This window comes from Rhineura floridana, chromosome 4 (genome assembly GCF_030035675.1).
Source record: "Rhineura floridana isolate rRhiFlo1 chromosome 4, rRhiFlo1.hap2, whole genome shotgun sequence".
NCBI lineage: Eukaryota > Metazoa > Chordata > Lepidosauria > Squamata > Rhineuridae > Rhineura > Rhineura floridana.
Window position 1 is genome coordinate 132,500,950 of NC_084483.1, and position 13,564 is coordinate 132,514,513.

The 13,564-nt window shown below is 41.8% G+C and overlaps 1 protein-coding gene across 3 annotated transcripts in view; it reads right to left on the reverse strand.

The window, feature by feature from the left end:
- Positions 1–6,328, reverse strand: part of CAPN9 (calpain 9) — a 46,087-nt gene extending 39,759 nt beyond the window's left edge. For all 3 annotated transcript variants that reach the window (XM_061626383.1, XM_061626382.1, XM_061626381.1), the window contains exon 1: positions 6,116–6,328. In XM_061626383.1, coding sequence (XP_061482367.1) covers positions 6,116–6,328 — 213 coding nt within the window. The remainder of the gene's footprint in view (positions 1–6,115) is intronic.
- Between the last annotated feature and the right edge of the window lie 7,236 nt (positions 6,329–13,564).

Here is a 13,564-nt window from a genome sequence, read left to right on the forward strand (position 1 = left end):
GAAAAAAATGGGGGGGTCACATTAACTGGCATGTGATTGTCTGAAAAAATGTATATGGGAAAATATATAATGTATGAATGGGAGATATATCTAACAGAGATCTCTGCAGGCTGTTTGTCCATCTTGGTGTGGGTATCTGGCAGTGATGTCAGTGAGCTGTTCCAGCAGGAGGATGATTAGGGATGGGGGAGGAATCTGAAGAAGTCCCATTCCAAAGCAGACTCACCTGAGTTGTTCTGGCTGGATCAGGAGTCCAGAATCCACAGTAGCTACCTTCATGACACATCTAAGGCCTGCATCACTGCCTCTGTCAGGTAACACCTTTCCTCTCCTTTCAAAATGCTCAGTCATCCAGCCACTCACAGCCTGGGCCACCTAGGATATGGGACTTCTTGCCGCCATGTACTTTGAACAGAGTAGAGCAAGTGCCCCTGGAAGTGACAGAACTTGAAGACCTTCCATTACTCTCAGAGGGAACTGAGAGGGAGCGTTTACTTGGGATGGATGGATTTGTCTATTTTGGTTCTCTGCGTTTTTCATTTTTCCAGTCTTAAATTCAGTTCTCTGCATTTCTGCAATTAATTATTTTTTTAATGAAGCTGACATTTTTGTATATTATTTTCCCTTTTTGAAAACACTGTTTGGTTGGAGAGATATATTGTTATGGGTTTGGAGGTTGAGACAAATTCTTCCTGAGTCATTTGGAACCCTGCATCTGGAGGTGGGCTCTGCAGCTGAGAAACCTGCTCTGCTTGTCAGATGAGCCTCCTTTGTTAATCTAATAGAGTGGCCAGTTGAGCTAATGGGTCTGTCAAGTGTGCATTAAGCGTTAACTGGAATGGGCCAGGGAGATCCTACTGTTATTGAAACTCTTCAGGAGATTCCCCCCTCTCCTGGGGTCAAAAGGGAGGCTTGTGTTTTGAGCTGAGTTTGAGGAAAGGCTGGGAACTGGAGACACGCAGAGAGGCTAGCTCCCTGCACATGGCTTTAGGATGCCTTCTGTAAGCCTGATGGAAAAGCGAGATCTATGGTGTGTATGCACCATAGGCTGAAAAAGAAAAAAAGGTGTAGAGGGGAGAGATCTGTCTAGTTTCTGGCTATTAAATGTGAAAAGAGACCATACAAGCTGCTGCTGATTTTTTATTTTTGAAAAAAATTAGGTGCTAGTACATGTATGGAGAAACCGATTGGTTCCCCATCGGAAAGGGTATGAGACAGGGGTGTATTTTATCACCCTATTTGTTTAATCTATATGCAGAACATGTCATACTGAAAGCAGGATTGGACCAAGATGAAGGGGGTGTGAAAACTGGAGGGAGAAATATCAGTAATTTAAGATATGCTGACAATACCATACTACTAGCAGAAACCAGTAATGATTTGTAACGAATGCTGATGAAAGTTAAAGAGGAAAGCACAAAAGCAGGACTATAGCTGAATGTCAAAAACACTAAAGTAATGACAACAGAAGATTTATATAACTTTAGAGTTGACAATGAGGACATTGAACTTGTCAAGGATTATCAATACCTCGGCACAGTCATTAACCAAAATGGAGACAATAGTCAAGAAATCAGAAAAAGGCTAGGACTGGGGAGGGCAGCTATGAGAGAACTAGAAAAGGTCCTCAAATGTATCACTGAACACTAAAGTCAGGATCATTCAGGCCATGGTTTTCCCGATCTCTACGTATGGATGTGAAAGTTGGACAGTGAAAAAAGTGGATAAGAGAAACATCAACTCATTTGAAATGTGGTGTTGGAGAGCTTTGCGTATACCGTGGACTGCGAAAAAGACAAATAATTGGGTGCTAGAACAAATTAAACCAGAACTGTCACTAGAAGCTAAAATGATGAAACCTGAGGTTATCGTACTTTGGACACATCATGAGAAGTCATGATTCACTAGAAAAGACAATAATTCTGGAAAAAACAGAAGGGAGTAGAAAAAGAGGAAGGCCAAACAAGAGATGGATTGATTCCATAAAGGAAGCCACAGACCTGAACTTACAAGATCTGAACAGAGTGGTTCACAACAGATGCTCTTGGAGGTCCCTGATTCATAGGGTTACCATAAGTTGTAATCGACTTGAAGGCACATAACAACAACAAGCATGTATCTTGATAAAAGTGATGTAGGTGCCAGCACAAAAGAGCTGCTATGGTCAACAAAAAAAGAGGTGCCGGTACTGTACTGGTGAGTACCACCACGAACAAACCACGGCTGATGGTGCTGTATAAATACAGGCTTACTAATAAAATCACTTTACAAGCCACAATGGATGAGTCCCAACACTGCACAGATATTCTGGAGATAAGCCCTGCTGGGTCCAGGGCCAACTTTTAAGCCTCAGGTAAACAGAGGGGGAGCACAAGAGAAACAGTATTTTAAAAGGCTTCTACAGAAGGAAGCCAACATAGGACATGATTGCAGAGCAGAGCCTTCCTCACAAAGGTCAGTAATGTCTGCTCAGCAGGCAAGATTGAGAAATGCCTACTGACAGTCAAGGCAATTAACGGAGGCTGCAAGCCTGAAGCAGGCTATTGGTAGTTTAAAAATTGAATACAGGACAGGGACTGGCATGTATTTTCTCCCCCAGAGCATTGTACGGCTTCAAAGGAAATGTCAGGGCGCAGGTGACCTGGCTGGCTGCATTCCTGTTGCTCAGTGCCTTTCTACAGGAGAACATTACTTAGGCTAGTGTGTTATGATTAGAGAGAACAAAAGGCAAGGCAAACCAGCCCAGTCATCACCGGCACCACCTGCTTGTTCAACACACCAGGTCATGTGGAGCTTGTCACTGAACTCAGCAACACAAAACCACACGTTTGCCCTTAGAATATGATCGTGCAGGGAGAGTGGAATAAGCAAGGGATTCTTATACTGAGTCAGACCATTGGTCCACCTAGCTCAGTATTGTCTGCACTGACTAGCGGTGGCTGTCCAGGGTTTCAGGCAGGAGTTCCTTCCAGCCGTACCTGGAGATGCTGGGGATTGAAGCTGGGACCTTCTGCACGCAAGGCAGATGCTCTGCCACTGAGCTGCGGCCTTTCTCCTGGAGCTGATGCTTGGCATCCCTATAGGCTAACACCTAGATCTGGGGGAAGTAGCACGTAGTCCATGAAGGGGTCCCCTGCAGCCAGATATATGTGTGTGTGTGTGTGTGTGTGTGTGTGTATCTAAAAACACAAAAAGAAAGGCAGGAAGCAAATTGTCAACAAGAAAAATCTAGAATCTGTGCCAGGAAAAGCTGGATTCCTTCCATCTGAATGAATTATGCAAAACAAACACATTTCCATTTATTTGCTTACTTGTACATAATTTACTCTGCTTCTGTTACTTAAGAGGAGGGGCAAAAAAGCTGTGTTGGTGTTTGAAGCCTCACTCCCTGATCACAAGTGGAAATCATGTTTTCAGCCTCTCCTTACTGAAATTTTGTTAGACATTCTTTGCCCAGCCACGAACTTTCAGCCCTATCTTTAAGGCCTTACGTCTAGAGACTTGCTTGAAAAAGCTGAGGTTCTAAAAATGTTATATTCCATAACAAATTGCACACTTACATAACACAGTGCTGCATCATGGCATACCCGCAGCCCTGCCCACTGCCTATAAACAGGGTGGCCATGTGTCCTGCTTTACAGAGGTCAGTTCCCTTTTTGAAGGCGTCCTTTATTTTAAGGGCTGTCTAGTTTAAAGATAAAAACCCCAAGGAGAGAGAGCAGGGATCCTGAAGTTGGCCAACAACCATTAGCACTTGGACAGCAGGCTGGAGCTGGCACACAGACCACCTGGTCACAGTCTTCCCCACTATAATGGAGAGAAGTATTGTATTTTGATTTCTTTTATAGCAATCATTTCTTAATTGACATCTAGGCATATCAATTAGCATATGTGGATTTTATGCAAATCTGTGTCCTTTTTTGTCCTGTTTTGGTGATGCATAAGCGGCCATCCTACCTAGGGAGGTAAGTTGTGGATTAAATGTGGAGATGGATGGGATGTGGGTTGTTCTGTTGTTTCATGTTGAGTTGATTGTTTTACCACTCTTTTCCCTACAGTTCCTATGGGAATGACCAACTACTGAGATAGCATACGGCTATACAGTTCCCATCCCCTGTTGTTGTAATGGGAGACACTGGGCTTGCCAGACTTATCACCTGAAGATCCACATTACGGGTTGTGCTCAACACAGCACTACATTGAATGTTCTGTCAGTCAGTACAATGACTTTTCCTTGTCAATTCTCCCCCTCTCCTCCCCACATGCCTCCCTAAATCTGTTCTGGGAGTTCCTCCAACCCTCCAGGGCCGAGTTGGGAAATTTAGTTAAATACCGCCCTAGGCCTTGAAATCCCTGATACAGCAAGAGATGAGGCAGGCTATGGTTTCACTTCTTTCCCCCACAGTTATGTTGCCTGCCCTCCTCTCACTTTTGTTGACATCCTATTCATAACCCACAATGGGAGAGGCAGGGAAGAACAAGCAGGAGAAACCTCTCCCACGTCTTCTCTAAGCTTGCAATCTGACAGTTAAGCAATAGAAAAGTCATGATAGGTCTTAACCTGCAGGATTCCTACCTCTGTGTCAAATTTTTTGCACCCTTGGGTTATTATCCTTGCTGTTGTTTTGCTGGCCACAATCCAATCAAAACAATCATGTAAATTGGCCCTAAATCTTAAAGATTCCATCATGTCTTCAAGAAAGCGAGGCCAGTGGCAAAGAATCACACCAGACAGACTCAATTAAAACAGCACCTCCCACCATGCATATTGCGCTGTTTGGTTATCTCTGAAAAGGAGAATCAAAGGTTGTTGGCTTTTTCTTCCTCTGGGAAGGAAGAATAACAGGATGTAGGTTGCAAGTAATTTATCCATTGAATAGAGCATAGATTTTCCCATGGGATATGCAGGATGAAAAATATCTTTGGGTTTGACTTGGAATACATCTCTGTGGACCAAAAGTATAGTATAGGTTCAGACATTTCCCTGTTACACAATGAGAATAAGTTCTGCACAGGTACCTTATACATGGTGAAAAGGAACTGTTAACACATCTGTGAATGTACTCTGCACGACTTGCGTGCTTATCTCTGTCAATATTTTTATTCATTTATTAGATATTATTCCACCTCCTTTCAAGTAGCTTAGGGAGGCATACATTGCTTTAATTACCACCTCCACCCCATTTTATCACAAGAACATAAGAAGAACTTGCTGGATCAAGCCAATGGCTCATCCGGCCCAGCATTCTGCTCCCACAGTGGCCAGCCAGATGCTCATGGGAAGCACTCAAGCAGGACCTGAGCATAACAGCACTCTCCTCCCCTGTGGTTTCCAGCAGCATACTGCCTCTGATCTTACCCCCTCAATAGCCTTCTGAGGTAGGTTAGGTTGAGAGATGGTGACTGGTCCAAGATCACCTGGTGAGCTTTGCAGCTGAGTGGGGATTTGAACATTGAAAAGGCAGACTTTCAGGTCCAAGGTTAAAACCAGCACTTTAAAATTTGGCTGAGAAACAGTCTGGGCATTAGTGGAGGTGACAAAGCCCAGGCATAATGTGGTCAAACCACCCGGTCCCACTTAAGAGTTATGCAGCCCTTTTTCTATACAGGATGCAATTTTGGGACCATCTTTAAAGGCAGCCCTACATTGCAGTAGGCTAAATGGAAGGTTACATTAGTAAGAGTGGCTAAGCAGTCTTTATCCGAGTCAGGTTGCAGTTGGCACATCACACACAATGGACAAAAGAGGCTCGGAGTCACAGAGGTTACTTGGGCTTCTGATGACAATAGTGGATCAATCAGCAGGCCCAGACTGCAGACCTGAGCTTAGAGGGAGTGTGACCTCATCTAGAGCAGGCTCAGCCCCATTCACCCGGATGGAAGACCCACCAACCACAACCACAACCCATTTTGTCTGAACTGAGTCTCAGTTTGTTCAGCCTCCATTCCTGCCTCCAAACACATGTTGGGTCGTATATCTATATCTATTTATCACTATAACCTTGAGGGAGAGAAGCTTGTCTTTGAAATAAACAGAAGTCCCGATGTCTGATTTTGTGCAAAATTTTGCAAATATGGGAGGGACTCCTGAAAAAAGAAGAGTCATCCTACTCACCCCAGGCCTTTTCCACACAAAGGGGATGGGAGGCTTCTCACTGTAGAAGAGGGAAGAGTCATTGGCTGGGAAGTCGCAATCCTCAAAGAGTGTCCCCTTTTGCTGGCATTCAAGCTTCAGCTCCTTGTATGTCTGACCCGTCGAGTGCGTGGCACGAGCAGTCTGGGGAGCAGGGGGAGCCCGTGGGCTTGAGTCCCGGTAAGTGTAAGGCATTGCTCTGTCCCACCTGTAGCAGGTAACTGAGGTAGAGGGACAGAAGAGTTGACAAATTCTAAAAAAATGCCAGCCTGCAAAACAACAATAAAGAAGGAGATGGGATCAAATTGCACCTTCTAGCAAGCAAGAAGATTTCCAGACCTTTGGGGAGAGAAAGAAAAACCTTCTGTGCAAGCAGCCCCTCCTCAGTTGCACCTGTTTGAATGGCAGTTTGACAGTCCGTGTACCAGAAACCATAAAAGAAAGGAACACCCTGAGAGCAAACAGAAAAGGAAACTTGTTTGGCCTCTTCAGGTGCTCTAGTTGCTGGATCCCTGCCCTCCGGGGTGTTAACTCAGAAATTGCAACGGGTGGCAAGGAGATAACTCTGTGTTTGACCAGGTAGCATGAATCTGCTGCGCCCAGAAAAAGAGGCAGGGCGCTCCCAAAGGAGTTCTTCCATGTCTGAGTAATAAGGGGAGGCTGTGGAAGCATTGCCTTTGCCAGATGGTTGATTTGGAGAAATGCTATTGGGCATGAAAATCTATAGTGCCATGTAAAACTGGGTTTCTGTGATTGTTGCAGTTCCCTATTATAGATTAAACCAGGGGTAGCCAATGTGGTTGCCTTCATATTGTATATTAAACCAGGGGTAGCCTTCAGTTGATTTGGACTACAATTCCCATCACACTTGGCCATTGGCCATGCCGCCTGGGGCTGATTGGAATTGTAGTCCAAGACATCTGGAGGGCACCATGTCGATTACCTCTGCATTAAAGGCTGTCCACCACGCATTCAGACAGACACCCACACACATTCAGGTACATAGACACAACCAGGTTTGCTCAACAATAGTACAAAAATAAAAATATCGGTACAAAAAATAAAAAAGGTACAAAAATAAAAAATAAAGGTAAGTATGACATTAAGCTAGCTCTGAGCTCCTCTGGTTACTGTTGTGCTGTCACTCCAATCATGCACTCTCCACAAGCGACAGTGAGTAGTGCAGTGAAATCTTGCAGGAGGCAGGTGTGGCAGGGGCCAATGGCTTATGCTTAAATGCTCTGTGCACAACTGGATTGATTGGGGTGGCCTTACCCAATATTACACAGAGCAACAAGAGGCTGCACTGTGATTGGCTAGGTCTTACCAATCACAGTAAAAGGAGCTGGTAAAATGGAGAGTGTTGGATACCAGCTCCTGGCCTGAGGCTATACATAGGGAAAGCAGGAGTAGAGATGCTTTTTTCTCCCCTGGAGTGATGTGCAAGGAGGGAGGGAGGGATTAATATGTTCGTTCATTCCTGTTTTTAACATACAAGTACAAAGGGTATTGTACCTTATGCAGAAGCCCCGAATTCCTATACATGTACTAGAACACTAGAGACTTCTTTGTGAGGTAAAAGTAGAGAAAGGCGAGGTAGGGTGGGTGGGAGACGGGCCTTGCAAGTTGCTAGAAATCTTGGCCTCCCAAAAGCAGGACCAGGCAGATGTGAAAAAGTCAATATTAGCCTATAATTTTAAATAATAACTTCCAGGTGTATCTCTGGAACATGAGAACTTGGGTAAAACAAAACCAGACTTGTGGACAGAGATGTGGAAGGCAAACTCCCCATAGGCAATGTTTGCTAGCTAGGAATAGAACACCCTGACCCTAAAGACCACTTAAGAAGTAAAAGGAACCCATTGTTAGTTCTCAGGGAAAAGCTTAACCAGTATATCCAGCTCTTGCAAAATTCTGTACAGGAAGAAAACAAAAGAGGTAACTCTTAAAATCAGTCAAGACAGGCTTTCTTACATTTAAAACAAAGCAAAACAAACCCCCAAACAAGTGAATAATTGATATCATAGCTACATATTTCTATTGTGATAAATACATGTTTTCAAAGTTTTGATGTCAGCTTAAAACTATGGAATGGAAAAGGTGCTGGTGTTAAAGTAATTGCTTCCTATGTACTCTTATCCACGTAACAGTCAAAACAGCCCTGGGCATTTTCATACCTGAAGTGAAAAGTTAAAATGCCACACCTGCCTCATATATTTTTATGGCACACAGACCTAGAAGTCAGATGACAAAAATGGCACTTCCTTAGGAATAAGCCGCTCCAATCTACTGATTTATTGTAAGGCTAGTCCTGCACAATAGACTTCACAGCTTCCCCTAATACGTCCATCTGTGTTTTTGTGCATTTGAGTAGCAACACTTTGGTGTTAGAATTTAGGCATCTAACTACGCTGTAGTAATTCCATAATGTTTAGAGCAAGATTGACTTCTACATCAATGATATTTGCTTTATGTGCTAACAATTTGTAGTCATCCAGGCCAGGTTAAAGCAGACGTTACATTCAGTAACCCAAAACCCCATACCTTGAATACAATCTGAATGTATAAATCAGATTAGTAGTAAGATACAAGATAAGCATGCTACATATCACATAGTTTCTGGAAGAATGTTATTCTCACACCCATATGAAATAAATAAACATTGAAAGATGTTCACACAAGAAGCAACATGCTCCTGAATGGCCGCGTGGTAGCCACACTTGCCAATTTTATACAAGGCAGAATACATACAAGACCATCTGCAGTATTTACAGTTCATGCTCACAAGGGGGCAGAGTCATCTAAGGAATCCAAATCCATTGTGGCTCAATCTCAAAGGCAAAAACATATTTCATCCATGGAATTATTTTGTGTTATGAGTGTGTGCGTAGGTGTGAATTCATCTATGGTTGTGTGCTTATGGCTGTGTGTGGCTGTGTATGTCAACTGTGTATGTTAACTTAATAACTTTCCATATGCTTAAAATGGAACGTTTATATTCGGTACCTTGTGTATATAATTTTGCCATATTTTTGCTGTTGTTTTTTCTCTGGGTATAAGGTACAATCTGGAACTGTAGATCTGAAGTATTATTGGGGAACTTGGGAATCAACTCTCTTGATTCTTTGAATATTATGGACAGATTTGTTGCATCCTGTATGGATTTCTTATGTTGCAGCTTAAATTTTATTGGGAAAGATTTTACTAAGGATATACAGAGGCTCTGTGCTGGAGCCAAATAGCGAGGAGGACTAGGGTGATCCCACCCCTCCCTAAATCTAACTGTGATGTCAACAAAGCACCTTGAGTTGGATTAGGATCCCCACAAAGCCTTATGCTGCATTGTTTTCTATACCTTCTACTTTTCTGTGCACTATATCACTATTTTTCTATTTTTTCTCTCTAGATCCATAGGGTTTGCAAGAAGTGAGGCTATCTAAATGTTCCCTGTGGAGCACTGAAGAGTTCTGGATGATTTTTTTTATTTTCTTTTTTGGTTAAAGCAGAACAGTGAAAGATTTAAAATTGTCAACTGATCTGCTTGGGGGAAAAACAAGTCCTCTGGAGCACTTTAGCATTCCTCACAGGCAGCATTAAGGACAGCCTTGCCTTGTAATAACTATTGGAGGACAAGCCCTCTTAACACAAACAACCAAAAAGCTAAGCCTACTGATGTGAAACTGCTAATGTTTTAAAAATGTACAAGCAAGATCATTCAGCCACCTCTTAATTATTTTAAGGTAATAAAAGAGCAAGAGACAAAACTCCTGCTCTCCCCCTTGAAAATATGAAACAAATATGAGTTTTGAAGTTTTAGTCGGCCTAATCAATGTATTGTTCTAATATAGTAGAAAGTGAATCCCTTTTACTTCCTCCACAAAAGCCCCTGCAATTTGGCAGACTTAATCCACTCTGGAGGTGATGCTGTGTCTGCAAATTTAATCTGCTTCTACCAAAAGGCCATTTTTATATTCCCCCTAAGAATGAATGGAAAACACAGAGTTTTGTTTTACTCAGAGTGATTTGGAGCCCAGATCACAGATCAAAATAGGCAGAACACAAAGCGACTCAGAAACAGATAAGATTTTTTATTAGAAAAAGCACAGATACAAGATGAATCTTGAGGCACATGCAACCCCCTTATTTTTACTATATAATTTGTAATGTTATGTTAGCCGCAGTCACCTGGTCGTCTTTGGCAAGGAAGAAATGCCTTGAGATGACTAGTCAGCAAAGGTGTTGTGAACTACATTAGAGACAGGAGGGAAATAGAAAAAATCATCTGGCTATCAATGTGCCCTAAAAGGACTAGCATAGTTTTCTGTAGGCAAGATGATTAGTAAAATATTTTGTGGGCAAATACCTTTTATGAGCTTTTTGGGGAAATCTAATTATCTGCAATCTACAATTTAACTTTTATGAGTTTGCCTTTAGTCAAGAGATAATTAAATATTTAAGAGATTTAAATTGTTTATAGAGCTGTGTTGAGAAGACCCAACTGGCCTGGATCTGTACTTATGAAATCAAATGAAATTTTAGGATGGAACAACATTAACATACATTCAAACAAATTCTACCAGAACTGTCACTAGAAGTCAAAATGTTGAAACGGAGGTTATCATACTTTGGACACATCATGAGAAGACAAGATTCACTAGAAAAGACAATAATACTGGGAAAAACAGAAGGGAGTAGAAAAAGAGGAAGGCCAAACAAGAGATGGATTGATTCCATAAAGGAAGCCACAGACCTGAACTTACAAGATCTGAACAGTGTGGTTCTTGACAGATGCTTTTGGAGGTCACTGATTCATAGGGTTGCCATAAGTCGTAATTGACTTGAAGGCACATAACAACAACAACAACAGTGTCACCTAGGAAGGGAAAGGGGAAAATCTGCCCCTTCCAAGGCCTTTTCTCTGTTCAGAGGTCATTCGATCAAGAAGGATGATTAATATGCTCTTTCCAAGGTAGAAATTATCTTGGCTATAGTGTTCATACAGGATCTTGTAAAATAAGTTTGTGCAAGCAATGAGTTGGATATCTCACTATACTGTAGTTCTCTGTTTCTAATGTGATCCTGAAGTTTGCTGTGGTATCTAGTTCTGCATCTTATCTTGTCTTCTATCCATGAAAGAGTGCTGCAAAAGCATTACATGAACTATAAAGAATAATTTTTTTAAGCCCAATGAGAGGAAGATTTTGCTTTCACTCTTGAAAGAAGCAAACTTCTGTGCCTTAATCTGCAATCATCACTCACTCACACACAACAAAGCAAGCAACTTGCAATACCACTATGAAACAAAACCACATAACCTTTTCATCTGAATATCCTCCTGGATCAGAATCAAAGTAATAAAAAAAGCAATTGACAAATACTGCTTTTGGCATTTCCTGGAGTTGAAACAGCAAATTAAATGAACAATGTTTAAAGTGTGTGTAAAGGTTGTTTGTGCCTCGTGCATGGCTCTCAAACTTTTGAAACTTGTTTTAAGACAAAAGGCCTGAAACTCTGGCCACCCCTGCTTTAGAGCATTGTGTGAGCTCTGCAGATAGAATTTCAACCTATGCAAATCTTCTCTGAGTGGAATATACTTTTACAAGCTTTCTACACTCAAAGCTATGTTTATTTAAGAACATAAAAAGAGTCCTGCTGGATCAGACCAAAGGTCCATTTCTTCTAGCATTTCAAATACTCTGCTCCTTATGCCATCAACTTGTTAGCCTTCAAGATACCACTACGGATGGGGAGAAATTCAATTCAGTTTGCACTGACAGGTCTAATTAGCACTTTCCAAAAGAATATGCTTTGAAATTTGCACTCTAAATTTTGCAACACAGTTGTCCAGCCAGGTAACACGCATAAAAATGCATATACTAGGATAGTGTGCATAAAAATGCATGTATTAGTAAAAATGACATACAAAAAGGTATTCTATTGCTTTACACAAATGTGTATATTAGGCAAAATTGCATAGAAATGTGTATATTAGGAGACATGTGCATTAAAATGCTGATGAATTTTTTAAAATTGCAAACTGACTCGGAAATGTGAAGGAATGAACTGAGGACTGGAAAAATGACAAATGAGGAGAAACCAAAATGAATGGATTTGCTAGTCTTTAGGTCACAGTGCAATATTCCCTTCTATCAGTCAGCAAAGACGACATTGGTGTGTTAGCTGTATGACCATAGTGCTTGGGCTTTCTGTTGTTTATTTCCTGCAGCAGACTAACATGGCTACTGTTCTGGACTTTGAATGTTATTATTCTGCTGAAATCCCTTTCTGAATTACAAGCGTAAAACATAACCTTTCCCTTTTTACTTTTAATTAAGTACTTTGGAGTCACAGTCCTTTCCACCGTGGTGCATACAACATAGTTGCCTCAGTGGCGTTTCCAGGGATAGTGACAGCTCCTTCTATGGCATTCTCAGGAATATTGGCTGACTCTTTTTGTACATGCAACACCGTAAGACATTGTCTCTCTCTCCCCCCCCAATAAATGCAAAGTTGCTAGTTGTGTGGAATCTAGATGTCTTTGTTCAAGATAGCACTTTGTGTGAAGAAACCACACGTGTCCCAGCATTCAGAACAGCTGTGTTTTGTCATTGAAAAATGCAACCTTTGTTCCCACACTAGTGCATCAATTGTGGTAATACGTCCTGTGGTCATTGTGAAACAGGCTTGTGCTGGTGTCATTCCAACTGCTGAATAGTGTCTGTGACATCACTAGTGATGACTTACACAACTTCTCCCCTACCAAAGCAGGTGCCATTTTAAAATACATTTTGTATTAAATATAACAATAAGAAGAAACATTTTTTTTAAATGGACAAAACTAAAAGGAGAGGTAAAAGCCAAATATCACAAGTTTACAAAATCTGTGGTTTCACCTGATCTGCCACTCAGTTATGGCTCTTTCCATACCATGGAAGCACTTTGAACACTTGAAGAAATCTACATAAATGCTACGTCTTCTTTCTATTATCCTGGATTATTGCATCTTGTTCAAATATAATACACTGGTAGACAGAGCAATTGTGGTAGAAAGATTCTGTGGTAGAAAAACCACCCCTTCCTAAATTCTGCTGGCTTATGTCAACCAAAGTGGGGGTACAGCAGTGGCTTTTACATCTTTTTCCTATCACAGTGAGAAATCCTTCTCACTGACCACAAGGAGATGTAATAAACTTTGTCTGGTGTAGAGCTGGTGTAGTTTTCTGGAAGGTCCAGGGTATGTGTGAGGGGAATGAGGCAGCTTAGGATCTTGTGGATCCATGGACTCCCTTGATGCCCCACTGAGACACCTTGAGAATGCCCCATTTTGGCCTCTACTACAGGCTGTGTTTCCTCCCGCAGAACTGTGATGGTAATTAAGCTTTCTACTACTGTAGAGAGCTTTGCGCTTACGATGGACTGCGAAAAAGACAA